At 37.5% G+C, this 22,025-nt stretch overlaps 2 protein-coding genes across 5 annotated transcripts; one reads left to right on the plus strand and one right to left on the minus strand.

Moving 5' to 3' along the window:
- Nucleotides 1-103: 103 nt before the first annotated feature.
- LOC135469798 (DNA-3-methyladenine glycosylase-like) lies at nucleotides 104-5,268 on the minus strand. 2 transcript variants are annotated; one of them, XM_064748413.1, is made up of 3 exons: nucleotides 5,107-5,268; nucleotides 1,859-2,354; nucleotides 104-514 (listed from the first exon to the last, which is right to left on the minus strand). In XM_064748413.1, exons 2-3 carry the CDS (start codon nucleotides 2,340-2,342, stop codon nucleotides 144-146), a joined length of 855 nt encoding a protein of 284 aa, XP_064604483.1. In that variant the 5' UTR covers nucleotides 2,343-2,354; nucleotides 5,107-5,268; the 3' UTR covers nucleotides 104-143. The 2 variants fall into 2 exon arrangements, with proteins under 2 accessions (XP_064604483.1, XP_064604475.1); XM_064748405.1 differs by having other exon boundaries at nucleotides 1,859-2,415.
- Nucleotides 2,393-21,486, plus strand: LOC135469780 (inactive rhomboid protein 1-like). 3 transcript variants are annotated; one of them, XM_064748392.1, is made up of 15 exons: nucleotides 2,393-2,417; nucleotides 7,495-7,630; nucleotides 8,104-8,422; nucleotides 8,789-8,905; nucleotides 9,483-9,604; nucleotides 10,442-10,702; nucleotides 11,173-11,284; nucleotides 12,722-12,796; nucleotides 13,300-13,455; nucleotides 14,218-14,297; nucleotides 15,281-15,344; nucleotides 16,269-16,445; nucleotides 16,923-17,023; nucleotides 17,367-17,520; nucleotides 17,983-21,486. In XM_064748392.1, the coding sequence occupies exons 2-15, from the start codon at nucleotides 7,563-7,565 to the stop codon at nucleotides 18,439-18,441; spliced, it is 2,265 nt and encodes a 754-aa protein (XP_064604462.1). In that variant the 5' UTR covers nucleotides 2,393-2,417; nucleotides 7,495-7,562; the 3' UTR covers nucleotides 18,442-21,486. The 3 variants fall into 3 exon arrangements, with proteins under 3 accessions (XP_064604462.1, XP_064604456.1, XP_064604448.1); XM_064748386.1 differs by lacking the exon at nucleotides 2,393-2,417 and adding an exon at nucleotides 5,323-5,382; XM_064748378.1 differs by lacking the exon at nucleotides 2,393-2,417 and adding an exon at nucleotides 5,422-5,958.
- Nucleotides 21,487-22,025: the final 539 nt, after the last annotated feature.

Genomic DNA, 22,025 nt, shown 5'->3' on the forward strand with positions numbered 1-22,025 from the left:
AGTGACATTGGTAACTGGTTTCTCAATCCATATGAATGCTGTGGCAATCTGTATGAAATCTGGTGAAAACAATCACAAAAGAGCAACAAATGGAGATTCCAGTTAATATAAAAAAAAATTTATCTACATTAGTATCTCAATTGTTACAGTTTTCTAAGAAGATTTTCAGCTTCTTTGTCCCTTACGCTGACACATTTATTGTCCAGTAAATAAAACCTCAGTGGCTTATCAACCCAGTCTTCTCCATAACTAATGTTTATTCGTTTACTGATCACAATGGGCTGAGAGTTATCTCCCTTTTCCAGCCAAACGTCTTTGCTGACTGTTAAATCCAGTCTGTTCACTTCTTCTTTCTTTATACCCAGGGCCATGCAGATCTTTGAGGGACCATTCCCAAGCTGATGCTCTTTTAGAGGTTTAGTGGGAGACTTTGCACTGTTGGTTCTCAGCTGCCTCATTTGATCCTTACCCTCTACTGGTTCAATAGCTCTTAGTAACACAGCACATCCTTCACCTGAAAAAAACAAGACCAATTTTAACCCCATTATCCCCATATTACCACAGGTCCTACATTCTCAATATAAGAACACAAAGAAGACTAGTATTGATCAAATTTTTACATGTAGGCCCTACCACAGGTTATTGCATGAGCATGAGTGAGCATATGGATCAGTCCCAATGACGGGTGGCACCGAAGCAAGGGAGAGATCATGTGATAACATTGTCATAATATTGGGGTAAGATACCAGTGAGACCTCATTTGAAGCTTTTCACACCAGACACTGTGACACTGAGATCATTAATAATGGTGGACAAGGCTCAGCTGTCAACCCATGCATTAAACTGGTTCTCAAGTACTGCTACCAAAATAACTCCTGTTATCAGAGAAATAAACCTAGTATGGGTCCTATTACTACAGTGTACATGTAGTTATTATAGTCAGTTGCAATTTGTTGTAACATGGTCTTTATCTGTTGTGTTTGTGCTCATGTGAATAACCGATTATCTTCACTTTATTCGTCAAATTTATACATGATCTCCCTAATTAATGATTCAATTTTCGACCATCAGTTCCTGCAGCATGATGTAGATATACCAGAGTTACAGTTGCTTATTTGCCTTTACAGAGCTAACACTATTTTGGCCATGTCATGATAATATGCCCTAGTGACAGGACAGTCCCAACATGCATATGCTAACTCACAGATGGACGCTATATTGACATGATTTCATCCATATTTAGTATAGTGATACAGATATATCCTGCAAATGAAAATAAACAGACGCAAGAAACTCCACAGTGTACTGACATTGTCATCCAGATATTAACACGTGTCAAATAACATTTTCAGACATTTTTTTGCCTACATTTGTGATTTGAATCATTGACTGATTTGGTGGATTGGTGATGGAGTATTTCACTCTGTGTACAACATTCTGTTTTGTGCGTGAAGCATACCAGATCCCTGGCATAAACTATCAGCCTTTGGCAAGAAACTGATGAACTTTCCTACAGCTAACACACAGATTTTTCTTTGCAGCAAAGGCAAGTCATCTTCAATTAACGTCAGGTAAGACCAAATAAACTGCTTGACGAATTTTGTTTCTCGCTTAATTCCACCCGGCACAGAGCTTGAGGACAGAGAGCAATTGTGAACATTCCCCTGTTAAACCTGGGACTGAACTAACACCCTGTGTCCAAAAGACTGAGAGACAAAAATCTTTGGAACCCCTGGAGCCATGACCCAGCCTTGCACTAGATGCTCACACCACTACGTGAGGCACCTAAGCTCAGTACACAGTAAAATAATAATATCTGGCAGTGTCTGGAGCATTTTAAGCTAATTTTGTAGCTAACCTTGACTGGATATATTCATGCAGCAGTACAAGCCATATATACTATAGACATAGGCTGTGCCAGGTTTCATGAACATGGCCTCTGTCCTAGCTGTTCTCTTGCCATTGTACGAGTGGGCAGCCTTGTCTACTAAGCCACAGTAGGCCTCAGTCTCCACAATAATACCAGCCACTCTCTTCCCACTGCTCAACCTGTGGACCAGCTTCTGTCCTAACAAGGCCTTGGCTAGGTTTACGGTTGACTGGTTGTAGAAATCTGCCGTTAGTCGCTCAACCACATCCCCCCCGCCCTGCACCACATTGTCGCTCGTCAAGGTTGTGCCCAGGGTCACTTTGCTCAGTTTAGCGGGTGTGACATCTTTCTTTTCATCACTACCAGAGGCCTTTGTAAAATAAGTACTTCCCACAGTTACTCTCTGACAATTCTGACCCTCGTCTGGACTGTTTACCACTTTGGTCCTCTTTCTTTTAGCCACTGAAGCCATTGTGGAAGGTCTCTGAGTACAGAAGAAACATAAACCTGGTTACCTCAGAGCTGATGTCAGATTACTCGCAGGCCTGTAAGTCAAATGTTAATACAATTTAGGTTACACAATAACCGAGGTCAGGATTCCAATATACATGTACATATGTCAAGCCAACCATTCTTACCTATATATGTAGCAGAGAAGTGTTGTAAACTAAATTTAGTAGTCTTAAAGCAAGAAATGCCATCCTGAACAGGTATGTACATGTATGTGTATCACTATATATCATGATTTATTTATTAATATAGTGCACCACAATGACTCAGGGGCCTCTCGCTAATCCAGCTGCTGTAAGTTCAAGTCCAACTGAGGCTGGCCAGTCACATGTCAGTTGAGGATGCAGGCATTACGTTTGATTAAAGAAATCATACAAAAAAACATGCTTCTTTGGCATTTCACATTTTATCTCTCGTAGCTGTGCCACACAATTCAGAGTCACATATTTGCAAGTAGAAACTTAGCTGTGGATGGTCATGTACGTCACTTTACATGTATGAGTGAAATATTCTTCCGTGTGGCATAAAAGATCAATCAAATAAATATTTATTACCTTACTTTTACTATACACTTCATGCTTTTGGGGTATCAGAGTAATTCAGTGAGCTAAATGATTTCCTTCCATATTTAACTCTCTGACATTTATGTTGATAGTTGACCGAATGAATCTCAACGATATAAAATACGGATGTTATATACACTCAAGGTCAATGAATTAGGATATCAATCAAAATTCATATTCATTTCATGAAATATGGCATAAGCATATCAGTGTATACAGCTCTCACCTGTATATATTACCTGAAGCCTATAATGTACGATACACATTTTCAGAATACACCCCAATTTATCACTCGCATACTAGCCCAAAGCCAAGCTGGACGTTCCTACTGTAACGCCCAGGTTCCGTCATACAGACTTCTACACGGACCATTTCCCTAAAAAAAAAACGTCTCAAACCCTACCTTATTTTTGATATCCACCGGTTCCTTAAAAGACCTGATATGTACAAAGCCAGCATTGGTAAACCATCATTCAACAGTAATATAGCCATTTAAACTTTCGAATTGGACAACGCAAATCAACCTCAGTCATGTTGGATTTTTTTTTTTTTTTCAACTTCGGGCAAGGTGATGGGCTGCAAAAATTATATCCTACCCAATATTCTCTTTAAGAAATACATGCCCTGTGAACAGAATGTTGGGAGGGATAAAAGTTTCACAACCTATCACCTTGCCCGAAGCTGAATAAAAAAAATTTCAACATTGCAAAAGTAGGTTTGAGTTGTTCAATTCGAAGTTCAAACACCTGGGATTACTGCTGAAAGATGGTTACCAATGCTGGCTTTGACATATTATATTTTGGGCGTTTTAGGGAATCGATGAATAACAAATATAAGGTAGGATTCAAGACGTTTTTTTTTTTTTTTGTGAAATTGTCAATTCCAGGTAGGCGTTCCCATGTGTCATCACCAATAAATCCACACAAGCATGAAACTAGTGGAAACTGGGTAAATTCTAACTCCAACCGCCATGTTTGAATGCACATGAGAACGCCTACCTGGAATTGACAGCTGAGACCACTATGACTATGGACAAAGAAATTATCTGAAGGGCAGTACAGAGGTGTTAAAGGTAAGCTTATTGAACAAGACAGGGCTGTAACGCCCAGGTTCCGTCATACAGACTTCTACACGGACAATTTCCCTTAAAAAAAACGTCTCGAACCCTACCTTATTTTTGATATCCACCGGTTCCTTAAAAGACCTGATATGTACAAAGCCAGCATTGGTAAACCATCATTCAACAGTAATATAGCCATTTAAACTTTCGAATTGGACAACGCAAATCAACCTCAGTCATGTTTGGACTTTTTTTTTTTTTCAACTTCGGACAAGGTGATGGGCTGCAAAAATTATATCCTACCCAATATTCTCTTTAAGAAATACATGCCCTGTAAACAGAATGTTGGGCGAGATAAAAGTTTCACGACCTATCACCTTGCCCAAAGCTGAATAAAAAAAATTTCAACATTGCAAAAGTAGGTTTGAGTTGTTCAATTCAAAGTTTGAACACCTGGGGTTACTATTGAAAGATTGTTACCAATGCTGGCTTTGACATATTATATTTTGAGCGTTTAGGGAATCGATGAATAACAAATATAAGGTCGGATTCAAGACGTTTTTTTTTTGTGTGTGTGAAATTGTCAATTCCAGGTAGGCGTTCCCATGTGTCATCACCAATAAATCCACACAAGCATGAAACTAGTGGAAACTGGGTAAATTCTCCAACTGCCATGTTTGAATGCACATGAGATCGCCTACCTGGAATTGACAGCTGAGAAAACTATGACTATGGACAAAGAAATTATTTAAAGGGCAGTACAGAGGTGTTAAAGGTAAGCTTATTGAACAAGACAGGGCTGTGATTGTATACGTAATCACAGCCCTGCAGAGCTAAGCTTTGGGCTACTCGCATACTAGTAATGGTAGTAGCATATGTTGGCAAAAAAAAGACCTGCAGATGTGTTGTCAGTCCGAGACTGAACTGAATTCAGGTTTGTCAAACGTTGGTTTTCCTTTTGCCAAACCTTCAGTCAAAGCATGGTCAAAGAAATCTCGGACTAATGTGTTGTTAGTGAGCAGTGACAAGTTCGTTTAGGGAATTACGTACAACTACACGCAGAGCCTTCCAAGTAACAGGCTCTTCTACAAGGCATCACGTACCTTCCAGAGTCAAAGCTAAAGATAAGACAATCAGTTTGAAACGTATTCAGTTACAGCTAAATGTTTTTTACAGTTGCGGTAAAAATGCCGTTGATCTGAGGTCAAATATGTCCTACTTTTGACATGACACATGCCAAGGTAAACACTCGAGTTGACCCTTCCATGGTGTCGCACCTGCGCAGACATTGACTTCCATGTTTAATTCAAACCGGAAGAGAAGCGTTGAATATCTGACATCAGAGTTGTTTTGAGGTTGCCGTTTAAAAGTGCGTGTGTGTAAGTTGAATGCCAAGCAGTTTAGCCTTTGAAGTCTCCACTGACTTGGTGCACGTTAATGATTTTCTCTTAAAATAGATACCTACTTGCTGTGATAAACATTCCTCATTGATTTAAGCGTAAACAGCGAGGCAGATCACGGTCGCTAAGTACGCACCACGGTCCATTGATTCGTTACTGCTGCCAGTGCTGGATTGTTTTTTTTTTCGAACATGTCTATTCGATGGTTGGAGTAGATAACGATAACGATAAATGCTGGTCAACATGACCGGCATTTGTGTGTAAAACCAATAGGGAGTTTCAGTTTTCATGATAAACACATCTCCGTTTGGACTTCACCTGCACAAACGGTAAAACCATTTTATTATGTCAGAATGTCCTACACTGATAAAAGTGACATTTCGCTCATTTAGATACATTTGTTATTACATTTTGATATTTCACACCTGGGTGCTATGACGTCAAAAGAGAAACATTTTGTTTCATGATGTTCCATCTGTCAAGAACCTGCAGATGATTCGGGTTTCCTATGGGCCCTGCCCGGTTTCCACCCACCATAATGCTGGCGGCTGTTGTGTAAGTGAAATATTCTTGAGTACGGCGTAAAACACCATCAAATGAATAAATAAATGGATGTTCCAATGAGAGTGTAACAGGATGACAGAATAATTCATCTTCAGTCAAAATGTTTTTACATTCGTACAATGATATCTTACGTCTGTGCAATAATCAAATGTTTAGTAACTTTTACAGAAAGGCGTATTGTTCAGTGTGATGTTTATACACTACATGTGGATAAATGGAATTAAAACTGCAACTTTGCTGGAAAAGACTGGCACACTCAGAAATAAAACACAATAAAATTATGTGGAATACAAAGAGAACAAAAATTACATAGTCTACAGTCCTATTCTGTATACTGAAAACGTACATGCATGTATATTAACGGTACACATAAAAGAAACATTTTTTAGGGACCTATATTGGGCTTTGCAAGAGCCTTGTACATCATGAATATTTGTACAATTCACTTATGACAAAGCAATAGGGCTGTTCAGATTTCCCTTTACTTATGTACACTTTGGCAGAATATGAATATTTTCATGTACTGCCTCTCTAAATACTCATTGAATAATGTCCCTTAGACTGTACATTGATGGAATACAGACAAAAAACAAGGGAGAAATGTTGTCTGGCAGTTTTTTTTTTTTTTCTTTTTTTTTTCAAACTAACCATGCCAGGTACAATGTTACATTTTATATCCAACCTGGCAAAAGTTATCTGGCTTTTTTCATATGGATACTGCCTGTGTCAGAGGTTAACCCTCTGATGATCCATTAGTTGAACTAAATTTTGGAGTTTCATATTTCTTTTATTAACTCATTATAAATGACTCTAGAGTAAGGACATGTAGTTGATGTCTTATCATTGACTAGGAAGGGCAGTAGTAGGAGATGTCATATTGGGATATGTGAATTCAAGTCCAGCTCATGCTGGCTTCCTCTACAGCCATACAGATGATCTTCTGTTTCTCCCCAATATAATGCTGGCTGCCTTAATACAAGTGAAATTTTCTTCAACAAATAAATAAGTAAATATTCAGATAAAAAAAAGAAGTAAATATTCAAATAAATAAGTAAATATTCAAATAAATAAGTAAATATTCAAGTGAATAAATAAGTAAATATTCAAGTAAATAAAAAAGTACATATTCAAATAAATGAATAAAAATCTATTTCATGCAGAACATTTCAATAACTGTTACAAATTGAAACTGTCTTTATTTTTAGAACCCGTAAGTCATGTGAAGTGTAGACATGTCAAAGCCTGCATTACTAAACCATCTTTTACCAGTAGTCCAGTCATTTTAAACAAGTACACAGATTTGCTCACAGTTGTCATGGATTTGTGTGTTTTTTTTTTGTTTTTTTTTTTGGTTTCCTGACTAATGGGTATAATTATCTTGGCACCTGTACATACAGTTTCATACATACATTCATGTACTTGTTTCTGTTTTCCACACTGTTGCATTTTTCTTCCTTCAAGACTTCTAAGATTTTCCATGACAGATGAATATTAACATGTCTAAAAGTGCGGTTGTTCGCGTTTCAGGTAACATCGGTTGACCAGATCATAGTAGAGACATTTTCTTGAACAGGGGCTTATTTGAAGTAGATGCCATGGAGCGTCAATTTTCCAAACCAGAAGTAAAGAAAGAAAAGGAGCCATGGGCAAGGCGCATTGGCAGGTAATGTATGCAAAAGTCCTATGTATCAGAGTTCAGATCATTACCTTTTTTTATATTTTTTGGAAGTTTTCGTCCTGAACAAAATCTGTGGTTTCCAAAACAAATAGTGTGCCGTATTTTTTGCTGTAATCGTGATAATGAGGACCCTACATTTCATTTTATTTAAGTTTTACAATAATGGCAGTTTGCGCAATTTGGAACTAATGGGATTGTTGCGCCAAATCTGTATAGTTATGAAACCTTCAGGTTACAATGTTTCACTGTCTTTTGTGGCATCGTTCTTGATTTTATTGTGATGTCATTGCTGTTTGCTAGGAAGGTACATTGCACGTCAGAAAAAATGACATCAGAGGTTCAAACTGATACCTGTGCTGAAGCTGTTTCAACACAAAATTCTACAATGTACAAATGTAATTAGCACAGATGTTCAGAATTTATTTTTTGGTGAATAATTGTGTGTCATTGTATTACAGGTCCATTAAGACCAGCGTGGCAGATTTCTTTGGTGTTGGTGAGGATATGCCCATAGAAAGTCAGAAATGGCAGAACAGAAGAATTCGCCATGCGACAAAGAAATATGGGAAGCTGAAGGAAGATTGTGTGCGCAGAGCAGGAGAGGATGATGTAGATTCTCTACAAATGCGCTATATACAGGACCCTCTGCATCGTGGCTCTCGCAGGGCCACACCCCTTTCCAGCACTAGCACTTACCACACTCGTGGCTCCAGGCTCCTCCAACAGAAAAAACACAGAAAAGAGTCTGTCCTCAGAATGACACTTAAGGGATTATCTGTAAGGTTTTTTATGTAGTTGTTGTTTTAGTCTTCATAAGTTTAAATTGGACATACTTTCAAGTTCAGTATATTTAATTTTCTTGAATTGAAGCATTTGTGTACTCCAAAGAGAATTCCCAGTAAACGTGCAAGTAGACTGTGGCAAAATTTGTACATATGGCTTTGCTGACAGTACATATAATTGGATCTAAGATGAATCATATTGCCATTTGATATATTCAGAGATCTTCTCATTTGATGTGATACACAATTTATGCAGTGACACACAGTGTGAAAAAAATTGATGAAGCACATTCTTTATTAGCCAGAATTAGCCCATTCATTACAGCTTATTTTTACTACTTGCTCTTTGTCTTTATTCAAGGGTCGAAAGAAGAGTAAGCCGAAAGTAGATCTCCACAGTCGTAGTTATGCACCTGCCAGTTTAGCTGGTGAAGGCGTGGATTTAGATGATCACAGTCTAGGACTTGGACCAGGCTATGTAAATATTATTATTGTTTTATTTTTATTTGTTAAAATTGCATGCAATTTCGACCAGTATCATTAAAGTTCACTTCCTAGAAATAAATGCTAAAACATCTAGACAAAATTGAGATTATATTTTTTGGAAATTACACTACATTGAGGCTATTTATTAACTCATGCATTGGTTTGTCAAAGATACGTATTAAGTATGTTACCGAATGACAGCATTATGTCGAGACGGTTTTGAATATTTTGAATTCACAAGTGAAATGTATGTTTCAGTTTTGCTCTGTGGGGAATAGCTGAATGTTATGCTTGTGTTTTGAACCCAGTATGTAGACTTTGCCATATCACTCTGGCCTTTGTCGTATAAGTGAAATATTCTTGAATACGGCGTAATACACCAATCAAATAAATAAATAAATATCAGTCTGGGTTGCGTTTTACCAAGCAGTTGCAGTGTTGCATCCAAGAACATTTACCATGGTTAAAAAATTTCTTAACTGCTTGTTGTCATGTATGTTGTGCCAGTGACACTAACTTATCCCCTAGAGATAACTATTGGTAACCTAATGTCTGGTGTCTTTTTCCAGACAGCTTATCAAGAAGAGGAGAACTTTAGCCTTGTAGATGATGTATTTTTTGATGATCCTCTCACCCCGTATTCAAGTATGAAGAGATTAGATGAGCATAAAGGGATTCAGCAGGCTGGACTGTGAGTGTCTGAAAACATTATACTCAGAACTGCATCGACTGCAAATATTCAAATTCTTCCAAACATGTATCATTGGAAGGATGCAATTTTTAACCTTTGGGGGCCTCTGTGGCTCAGCGTAATGAGCCAGGAGCTTCTCACCAATGCGGTCGCTATGAGTTCAAGTCCAGCTCAGGCTGGCTTTTTCTCCGGCCATACGTGGGAAGGTCTGCCAGAAACCTGATGGTCATGGCTTTTCACCGGGTTCTGCCCAATTTCCACCCACCATAATGCTGGTCCCCGTCGTATAAGTGAAATATTCTTGAGTACAGCGTAAAACACCAATCAAATAAATAAGTAATTTTAACCATTGGATTACGAAGTGTATTACTACATTACAGTTTTTACATTTTTTGGAGAGGCTCTCTTTTGGTCTGCTTTGAAACTGTATCCCTTAGAGGCTGATCAAAACATTTCAGGTTGTGCTGGCTGTTCCTTGGATTAAGCTACGTCATACAGTTGGGGTGATAACCAGGAGTCACAATGCCTGTGACTGTAGGCAAAACCTGATTGTCCTACAACCACTTCCATGTTTATAATGCCATGTGCTTCCTATGCTTCCTGTGAAGTGATAACATAGCACTGACAGAAGATAGCCTTCATGAAAGAGAAATAATCCGTGAGTGAGGAATAAAATATCAGCCAAACAAACCAGTAAATCAAATATTTCAAATATTTTCTGAAGATTTTAGCATGGTTCATCACATTTGTGTTTATGCTATAGGGTTTTTTGCTTTATCTGTTTTGCCATTACTTTGATATACACTGTATTATGAATGTCTGTTTTGATGCATGTAGGCCCTCAGGAATGGATGTGGGCTGGCGATCAGGACGTCCCCCTCACCAGGGTCTGCCTGACACGCCCAGTGTTGCATACGATGTCCCTGATGGAATCGGCTTGGGGCGCATCGCCAACAAGGTGGTAGACAAAGCGCTAGAGAAGACGGAGAGGCGTAGAGTAGGTATGGGTTTTGTGGGTCGCCTATTCAACAGAAGTTTCCGCTCTGACAGGATTAACAGTGAAGTCAAAGAACAGCTGGAGGAAATTGACGACCACAGGTGAGATTTCACCTGTGATTACCCACATTTATCAGTGAAACCTATTCTTGGGTGTTTATGCATGTACATGTAGATGATCATCTATGAGATTGTATGTGTATTTGAGAAATTGTAGATGAAGACCATTGATAAGACAGGTACCATGAATAAAATATACATAATAGTGTAGGTCATGTTAGGTTGGTCAAAAGGAACTGACTGAAGACAAACAAAATACAGTTGTACCAGTCATATGATGATTATAAGTTACTCTAATATGATTGAATGAATTTAGCTCATCATTAACAGAAAGGTGAGATATGCATATGTACGTAGAAGCTCTGCATGTTATGGCATGTTCTCCTTTTGAACAAAATATTTCTGATTCAGGGTGTGTTTTATTTATTTGTGTAACACACATGAATACTTCCTGAATATGTTGTGAATCATGCGAAATTGTTTTATATGACTCTTTATGTTTCTATTTGCAGACCCTACTTCACCTACTGGGTGACCTTTGTTCAGGTGGTTGTGTTCATCGTGTCTGTCTCCATCTACGGCATCGCTCCTCTAGGGATTTCAGAGACCAGGGTCACTGCCATGGTACCGTTTCATCGTGCAAATTTTAATGCCATACATTTTTTCAGTCATGTGTATATGATGGAAAGCAGGTTTATGGGTAACTGGAGTAATGCAGTATCTTTCTTACAATCTAGGTCTCAAGTATGACAACCATTGTTTTAATGTGACGAAAAGCATGGTAACCATATGTTCAGGTATAAGTGTTTAACTATTGATTTGGAGAAAGATATTTAGCTCTGGGCTACACCAATTTATTTTGTGTTACAGAGGTGAGCAGTCACTAACACGTCCAAAAATAAAAAAAAAAAATATCAGTGTAAATCCACCTTTCCAGCTCGCCTGTGGAAAGTACATGCATAACTTATTCATACCCTGAGCATTGGCATTGGTGTTCCAGATAACAGGGAAAGCAGCATTAAACAGAAATATTAGGGGTGGTATCTAAAAAGTACTGCATGTATTGAGTTCAAGTTTTGCACACAGATAGAGTACAATAACACAAGGGGGATGTTCCATTCTTGATTCGTTGTGTGCATATTAAATACCGTACATTACAAAATTCATGACTTAGCATATTGTGTATCAGAATTAATGTTAAACAGAATGTTACAGGTGGTCTCTGACAGAAAGTACTGCATGTATTGAGCTGAGGCTAGACTCACATGTAGAGCACAAAAATACAAGGGGGATTTTTCACAGTTGATGCACTATGTGCATATAATTACCATAAATTGCAAAATTCATGACTTGGTGTATTGTTTTATTAGAATTATTGTTAAATTGAATTTTAGGGGTGTTACCTCAAAAAATGCTACATGTCTTGATCTGAAGTTTTAGTTTTATTTATATAAGTGCTCTGTGTGCATGTAAATTATTGTAAAGTGCAATGACTCAGGGACCCCTCACCAATACGATCGCTAAGAGTTCATGCAAGTCTATCTAATGCTGGGTTCCTCTCTGGCTGTATGTGAGAAAGTCTGTCAGCAACCTGTGGATGGTCATGGGTTTCCCACAGGATCTGCCTGGTTTCCTCCCACCATAATGCTGGCTGCCGTCATATAAGTGAAATATTCATGAGTAAGGTGTCAAATAAATAAATAAATTACGATAAAGTACCAAATTCACAACTTCAGTGGTTTATGTATTGAGCCGAAGTTTTGCATTCATGTGTCTTCTGCAGGCGAGCTCTTTGGTAGCCTTGTCCTCAAATCTAAGTTATGTTGTCCAGCTTTGATGTTTTTGTAATTTTCCTGTTTTTCAAAACTTTTCAGTATCATGTAAATACATTTTAAACTGGAAAATTTCCTGTGAAGGTGTGGATTTTTTATTTTTATACCTCCTTCCGACATTTTAAAAAAGTCCATCCTGCTCGTAAAACAAAAATTTTAATTTGTGTGGCCTTACTACCATGTAAAATGTTAGATACAATTACAATTTATGTTTTTTTTTTGTATTCAGGTAACGAAACCAAATTTGGTGACAGAACAAGTGGCACATATTGAACTGGACAATTTCTGGATTGGACCTCGTCAGGTAAGATTTGTGAATAGCTTATTGTCAGTGTGTTTCACAAAGAATCTGGCTTAGTCTATTCATGAGTGCGTACCATAGTAATGCACAGATTTTAACTGAGATCTTCAACTTCTGATCATTAAAGTTGCTAATGACAGTGGCGTAAATAGTTACTCCATTAAATTGCACTTAAAGATATGAATTACTAAGTCAGTAACGGTTACATACCCCTCGAAAACCGTTTCAAGCTTCGTGTGGTTAAAATGTTTTTCTTTTTGGACAATGAAGGAAACTATGGATAAATTAGTGCGGTAATCTATGATTTTTTACTGCTGCATGGTCCCTTGACTGGTAGTGAGTTTGATCTCTGCAGACATGCGGCAGACAATTCATTAGTTTATTTGAGGATATAAAATTGATTTTAATGAACTTAAGTTCCTCTCTGGCCGTACGTGGGAAGGTCAAATAAATAAATAAATAATGAACTTAAGTGTTTGCTGAATATTGTCCTCGCTTTTCCACAGGCTGACCTAATTCATCTAGGTGCAAAGTACTCGCCATGTATGCGACGTGATGCTAACATCATCAAGGCTATTGAAGCAGACCTGGCTGTGGAGAAGGAATCTGCCTGTTGCATACTAACTGATGTTTGTTACCAGACCACCCAAGCAAACTGCCCTGTAACTAAGTGACCATAATATGCTAATTACATCAAGCACCAGATAGAGTGCTTCATGTAAATCGATAGCCCACATGTACTGTAATTCTTCAATCTTTTCTAATGTTTGCAAGGTGTTTATTCAGGCTTATTTCACAGGCATTATTCTGTGTTGACTGATAAAATTATACTTTTTGTGAAGCTTTGAAACTGGCCTGTCCAACCATCATTGCTTAGTTCCCAAAATCAATTGAAAATATACATAAATTGCACTGAAAGTTGCTCATTCAAATGTGAAAAGGTTAATGAATTAGGGTGCATCAAATGTGAATAATTCTGCATCGAAGAACATCTCTGCTGTGGCTTTTTTTTGTTTTGTTTTTAAACGTAATTCTGTTAAAGCTGTGTTACTAGGATGTGTTGATATACCTTCTATTCAATCATGTACGTGAACATTTAGAATGAAACCTGAAGAAATTGATACAAGGTTTATGATTTGCCAGGTTTTCATACTGTTATCACAGCTGGTCTGGAATTTCTTCCAAAACATTGTTGGTAAACAATTAAATGGTTACCAAGTGAAAACATGTTTTTTTTTCTCTTGAGCAAAACAATTATTAACACATGATGGTAATGATTTTTTTTGGCCTAAACTGGAAAGAGATTCGTATGTGAAGAATTTGATTTTAAAATTCAGCTTGAATATGTACATGCACTTACATTTTTCAAAAATCACTTCATATGAAACAGATGTATTTATTCTATTACACTGGTATAATTTCAGGATAAATTTGGAACTTTCGAGAAGTGGCCGACAGCTGACAACAACCGAACTTCAGGTTCAGTGTGTGGACAAGATCCTAAGTAAGATCATCATTTTGTTTTACTAAACCCAAAGAGAAAAGCATTATGGATGTCCCTGTCTCACATAATCCTCATTGAACATGAATCCAAGAGGCTGCCTTCTACTACGCTAAAATACAAATGCTTGTTGTCATCAAAACCCCACAAGCAGTGAGAGCCAGGGAATCTAAACCTCATCTGTACTAGTGATAAAACAGGCAAGCACTGTTACGCACTGTTAAGACCATCGCGCATTACCCAATTCCTCTTGTATTCTCATCTGTTTGGCCAGTTATCAAACTTTTGACAAGCAGTCATGCCACATTTAGTGGCAAACACCTGAAGATTTTGTTTTCCAACTCCTTGTATTCTTGAATTCCTGTCTGTATTTTTACCCTCCATATCCTTTTTAACCCAATATACTATGTTAAATACATATTATGGAGAATCTCAAAGTTACTCTACTTTTGCTGGAAAAGCACGGGAGGGAATAGAAGCTCTTTTGTCGAAGAAAAGGCTGGAGCCTTCATACATGTGTGAGAGTTTGATCAGTCTCTAAATTGACTGCTTGCCTCAGGAAGAACAGATCTCGCTGATATTTATATATGTCATTTTTTATCTAGTGGATTTTCACATGAGTTTGTAGTATTGAAGCTTGATTCTTTGCTCCAAACCTGAGATCGTTTGATGGCTGAGCACAACGAGGCAGCGAATCATCATGAACAGTATCAAAAGCAGCGTGCCGAGTCACAAAACTTTGTAGACAAAGCAGCTTCTGTTCCCACCAGTGCTCTTTCCAGATTTTCATTCTGAAATTTAATTTACACACAGTGACATTTATCTATCATTAAGGTATCTAGTACCTTACCTACATGTATTTGAAACTTCTTTGCAAACCATTCATACCCCAAAAATTATTGTAAAAAAAAATTGTATCCTCTAAGGATTTAATTTTGAAGATAATATGGGCTGGCTGTTTTGGATGTGTTTTTGTTGTTGTCTAGGTACTGCAAGACCCCTGCTTCTGCTGGACTATTCACTTGGGAAGACAACATCCACAAATGGCCTGTTAGTACCTTGTTATCTGATGCTTGTTTCCTTAAGTATCCATTTCAGTCATGCCATTGTTGTTTTTTCACAAAATTAGTGACACTAAGCTATTTGAAAAGCCCAGCAAAGTTGCCATTACATACATATATGAATAAAATGTAGAAATAATTTGTTCATGCTGGCCTTCTCTCCAGCTGTACATGGGAAGGTTTTCCAGCAACGTATGGATCAGGGGTTCCCCCTACACTCTGCCCAGTGTCCTCCCATCATCGTATAAGTGAAATATTTTTGAGTACAGTGTAACACACCAGTCAGACAAATAAATAAATTAAAAAAAAATGTATAGTTTTTCCACGCTCTGTAACTTTGTTAGAACTGCATAATACATAAGGCTTTCATCAATGGAAGTTGTTATTTTAGTACCGATGCAGTGATGTTGAAAAGACTAGACAAGATATGTCTACATTCTTGTAACTCAAAGTTGTACTGTGGGCCCTTCTGCAGTCAGCTGTTTTCTGCTCTGTTCATTTAATCTTGTCAGTCTGACTGCTGAGTATTTCAGGGTGCACTGTTTCTAGTCATCATGCCACTTTTACAGGCCTACACATGAAACTCGGTGTGGACCATGATATTGTCAACAGAGTGGTTTCACACTCGAGAAAAACCTGACATACACGTACTATTTTCTTCTTTGTTATGAACAACAAGTGTCTTTTCGGTCATTTAAACAACATAGATGTATGATGGGAAGTTAGGATCCGTCCATACTGTGGTAGGAAACCAACAGTCTATCCGATAATTTCTACAAAATGTAAATAATAAGACTACGTGAAAAGGCTGATGTGTGCTAAATAACTGAGCCGTGCCTATCATATATTTGACATAGATTCCTTCTTATAAATTGTGGCCAAAAAGTGACATTTTATGTATGTGGTGTTTTAGTTGTGTACAGACACCAACAGGCCTAACGGGACATCCCGACGCGATCGTCACATGACGTGTGAAATCACTGGCCACCCATGCTGCTTCGGAATTCAGGGAGAGTGCTTCGTGACAACAAGAGAACATTGTGATCACATTCGAGGATATTATCATGATGATGCTTACCTGTGCTCACAGGTAATACACCACCATCTGTGGCATGAAATTTATCATACTGCATTTTAATGTATATGATTTCATGTTTCTTATTTTAATGTTCACCTCTCCCATATATGTGTTCCATGTTTATGCAGTTTGGTGAGACACCTTGTCCACACAATTTTTCAAGATCTGCATGTACCAGATTTGGTGTGAAGCTTAATTACATCGATGTTAAGAAACTGATAAGCATTGTGTGGTATGCATCTTTCACTAAGATTCCTGTAGAGTGACAGTATATTAAAGAGATCTATGATGGGTTATTCTGTTGCAGGAATTCTGTCACTTTCACACATCACGTACATATGATATCCAAGATTTATAAAATTGGTGACACAAAGGGAAAGTGAAAGGCATACATGGACATGTGTGATATTATACTGTAGGCATCAGATATTGTCTCTGCACATCTGTTAACTGCTTGTCTTCATGTTGAATGATGGTGTTGATTTGTAGGTAAGCTGTTTGAGTCAGATCTGTGGTATGATCCCCTTCAGCAACAGTAATAAGCCTGATCAGTTCTACAGACTGTGGACATCTCTCTTCCTGCATGTTGGGTAAATATTCCATTCTTCTCATGCTCATCCTGAGGATTTTCTCAATGGAAACCATGGATGCTCCTTGTATGGCTTGGATATTTATAAATCACTTTTAACTGTGACAAGCATCTCTTTACGTTGCTCAGTTTGGCACCATGTCAGATTTTTAACATTCTGACTTTTTCGCTGGATGTCGCCACTGTGATGTGATATTTTTTGTGATGGTTTTGAAATGGCTTTACCTGAATGCCAAGAAGTAGATGGTGTATGATATGTAATGACATGAAACAGCAGTTTGACCATGTTGCCACAGCATTGATTTAACCCTGTCATATACATGTATATCATTATGCACTTGCAGGCTAGTTCATGTGGTGATAACCATAGCATTCCAGTTTCTGATTATGAGAGATGTGGAAAAATTAGCTGGACCAATCAGAGTGGCGATAATTTACATTGGTGGAGGGATAGCTGGTAATTTAGCCAGTGCTATTTTCCTGCCATACCAAGTGGAGGTAAGTGGACTGTATCAGGTAGTTGCTAGTTAAAGGAATGAAATGTTTCAGCTCAGATATACTGGAAGTCCATTGGGTGTAGTACATGTTGATAAAACTTTTTCTCATTTTTTTGAGTTGGGGATAGTTTCTTTGTTTCAGCTCAGCAGAGATGAGAGTGATTAGTTACTCTTTTTAAAAAAAATTGTACGAAGTCATAAATACAATCAACAGAAACCGTGAAAATTTCAATTTTTTTCAGTCAACTTCATTAATAAGTTATAGAAAAAGCACAGAATGAAGTATTTTAAATATTAGGAGTTCTTGGAATTCTTGGTGCAGGTGCCCAGGTGGGTTTTATTCATTATTGTTTTCCCAAAAATTGTACACTAGTTGTTGATTGTGGGAGAAGAATCTGTCTTTTGTGGTATGAAACACATGTGAAATAGATTAGTTTGATGACAGAGCATTTCTTTGCTGCAGGTTGGTCCAGCTGGTTCCCAGTTTGCCATCCTCTCTTGTCTGGTGGTAGAAGTTATACAGTCGTGGCAGATGTTAAAGCGGCCCGTGATCTCTCTCTTCAAGATACTCGGCATCATACTCATCCTCTTTATCCTGGGTCTTTTACCATGGATTGATAACTATGCACATTTGTGTGGCTTTGTGTTTGGTTTTCTTTTGGCCTTTGCCATGTTGCCGTATGTATCCTTTGGCACATTTGACAGACGTCGTAAGATCATCAGTATTATTGTCACCCTTACAGCAGCTCTTGGTATGTTTATCATCCTCGTCATACTCTTTTATGTCCTGCCAATTTATGAGTGCAGTGGCTGCCAGTATTTTAATTGTGTTCCTTTTACCAATGATTTTTGTAAAAACATGGAAATAGCCATAAGGAGAGATGCTAGTTACAACAAATTATGGGTGAATACAGATCTGTAGTTAGACAAAGTATAGAAAATTCAAAGTAGTAGTTCTGTAGACACTTTCCAATTAGTGTGATGTCAGAGGTCATGGGAACACCCATGTCGTCTCCTGACTGGATTTATTACATACTGCTAATGAGAAAAAGGAAAAACATTTTTTTATTGGATATGCTGTAGTAATATATTGGATTTCGTGTAATGTTTCATATACCATGACTGACCCAGTGTCTGCTTTTATACATATATGCTGCTGTTTACGCGAGACTTTTCCAATACATTTATGTTCTCGTTTAGCTTTGATTTTGGCTTACTGGTATGTACCCATGCCTGTCTTTGTTGTATACACTGAGATAGCCGTGATCATCTTGTCAGCTGTTGATTAGGGTGAGACTGTATGTTCATCAAGGGGAAGTTAGCTTGTGGACTTTACCATTTTGTGAGCCAGTGATGCTGTACAAGATATTTTATCAGCCTTATATGTTTTTATCAAGTATTTTAATGAACACTTTTACCTCTGTCAGAGTTTGCAAATGTTTTAATAGACAGAGAGGGTGATGATACATACCTGTATATGCATAATTTATTTACTTGTGGATGCAAACTAATATCCGTCTACGTATTGTATAATGTCTTAAGGCTGTGTCAGCTCATCTTTTGAGGCACTGTGGATAGTGACAAAACCATTCCCATGACTATTGCAAGGACTAACACAAATCATAAGCAGCATTCCTTCCTCCACTCAGGGTCCTTATAACACTGTATCCTCGACTAGCACCTATCCTTTGTCTGAGACGGTGAACAGTCCCCCACAGGAGGGCGTTGTTCTACACTCGTATTAAGGCTATCTGCTGTTTTCAGATGACCTATGGTGTAATGATTTTGTTCATAACAGCAAAATGTAAATAGTTATATTATAATCATTTCAGATCAGGAATCTGAATCAAACGCATATAGACTGACCTACTGTAGCAGTAAAAGAAAGATGTTCTGTAAACTCTGTTGCACAAATTGTTCTTTTGTGAGAGACATTCAGGTTTACTGTCCAGATAATCCATTCATGCACGTTATGTAAAATGATCATTACAAGTGTAATTTTAAACCATATGACAAGCATATAATCATGTATAGTGTACTCATGTCATATTCCTTTAAACTTCACTTGTCAGTTAGCAAATATACAAGTTGTTCTCTTTCTGCTTAATTGGATAGCTCCGTGCATATATATATATTTATATATATATATGATGTACATGTACATTCCAGTGTAATCCCACTGCCCACTGTGGATTATTCTTTAATGTCATGAGTCCGTTATTCTTTTCTACATGTTAAATTTTCTGCCAGACAAGCTTATGAAGTTTTCTTGGAAAAGATTTTATTGTGATAGCCACTGGCCCAAAAGATTATCATGCAAGCAAAACTAACATCCCTTTTTCTATAGAGATCTTTTTTATACATGTACATGTGTTGAGGAAATATTATTGTAGATGTATATTTATGAAAATTTGCTTCCTTATGGAAGTTTCTTATACTTACACTTTTTCACCATACATATATATTTTTCTGTGGGCATTTTTCAGAATTTTAGCTTGGAGCTTTGTCATTGTCACTTGCATTCATTCCACATCATATTTTGTATTGCAGTTTATATCTTGATACAATACAGCACGTGCACCTCAAATTGCAAACATTTAGCAGATATATTGACATCATGTTGATAGATTATTTTATTGTTTTAAAGACATTTCGTTGCTGGGCAACATGCTTTAGGTTGTTTTGTATATGTGATACACATAAGGGTTGATTTAAAATATTTGGTATCATACATGTGTACTTAAATCTTTTTTTCTCATTGGTGGCATAATAATTGTGGAAAAGCTATAGAAACAACGATTGATACAAACAGTTTAAAGTTATCTGTATATTCTATGCCTAGGAATGTTTGAATCTAGGGATAATTTTTCTGGATAATCTTAATGTCATTGCAAATATTTTTTTAACTCTCTTAACTGTAACTGTTTAATTATCCTGTGGAATTGTTTTAGTAGCCTACAGCTTATATTTTCTCCAGTTTAGTTTATCATAGTTGTCGTTCATATTTTATTTCAATTCCAGCTGCATGTAATATGTTTGTACATTATGGAGTTTCGAATTTTGAAATAGTTTCACCGAGTTCGTGGAAACACTCCAGTGTATTTTTATAATTCCCATTCTTAGAAGAATCATTTTAATGAGTTATTACAAACATGACCGCGTCTTCATAGAGGCGCAGCCTGATTAGTTCCATAAGTTAGATGCTCTGTCAGTTGGTCATTCATATCTTTGACGCCCTATCATTTAACACTGCCCTCTTGTCCTTCAGTATTGGCCTTGCAGGTAGCTCTGAGCCTGAGTGCAAGACGGCATCATATCACTTTGAAATGGTAATACAGTACAAAGAATGTCACCGCTCTTGTCATTTTGGTGGCTTCTGCATGTCATTCTTATCAGCAACCCAGCAAAGGCATTTATCTTTTGGGCTTTGTCTTAGGTTAGAAGTAGTTTGATTCTGGATGTCATAGAACTACATATAATTGTCTAGGTAGGACACTTACCTCAAATAAGCAGTGTTTTATTTCACGAAGCTTTATTTTAAATCAGATGTGCCAGTATGTAATAAACATAATGGTGTTTTTCTTCTTTCTTTTGTAAGTGCCTCAAATCCATCAGACTTCAAATGTTCAAAATTTACTATTTTAAGTAAAATGTCCCTGTCATGGTCAGCTTTATTCTTGCCATTCTGAAGTTGGTGTATTGTAAAATTCCTTTACTGTATAAACACTGTGCACAAATGTATATTTTGACATGTTATTGTGTAATATTGAAAGCTGTCAGTTGTCAGGGTAAACCCAGGATATGTGTTATTTTTACCCCTGAATTTCTGGGTGCGAGGTCACTGTGTAGGGCAATCCAGGAATAAGAGTTACTCCCCCTTCTACCTTGACGTGTTGGCCTAATGTTAAAGGTTAACTTATGGACCACTATAGCATTGGTTTCAAATAAAAATGAGTATGTAGCTGTTTTTATTTGTGAGGAGTTTGTTCTTGGCAACTAAATGTTCCTGCCTCGCTTGGCACTCAGTTCTGAGATGTCAGAGCAAGGAAACCGGACTGGTTGAGCCAGTGTCCATGTAATGTGACTGGGTGGGCCGTCAAGTCTGGCATCTTTGGCATGATACTTCAGTGGTGGCAGCACTTTGGTGGCGTGTACAACGTAAAACCCCAAGAACACATACATATACTCAATGGCTCAATCATGAGTCTTTGAACTGGCCTTGCTGGAGTGTTTAAAGTGCTTGCCTTTCACTCAGATGGACATCTATATGAGGTGCAGGTTCAATCCTGGGCTTGAACAGGAGATTGAATAACAGATTCACCCTTTTTGACCATTTGTGGGGATATTGGACAACAAAATAATGAATGATAGTTGTGTTGGCATTTGGTGTGTGTAATCTGCAGGATTTATAATATTCCCTTCTGTGCCATCCCTCTATTAACTTCGGGAATAACAGAATAGATCACAGTAAAAAGACTCATCTTGACTGGATTAGTTCATTAATGT

The sequence above is a fragment of the Liolophura sinensis genome, chromosome 1 (assembly GCF_032854445.1).
Source record: "Liolophura sinensis isolate JHLJ2023 chromosome 1, CUHK_Ljap_v2, whole genome shotgun sequence".
NCBI lineage: Eukaryota > Metazoa > Mollusca > Polyplacophora > Chitonida > Chitonidae > Liolophura > Liolophura sinensis.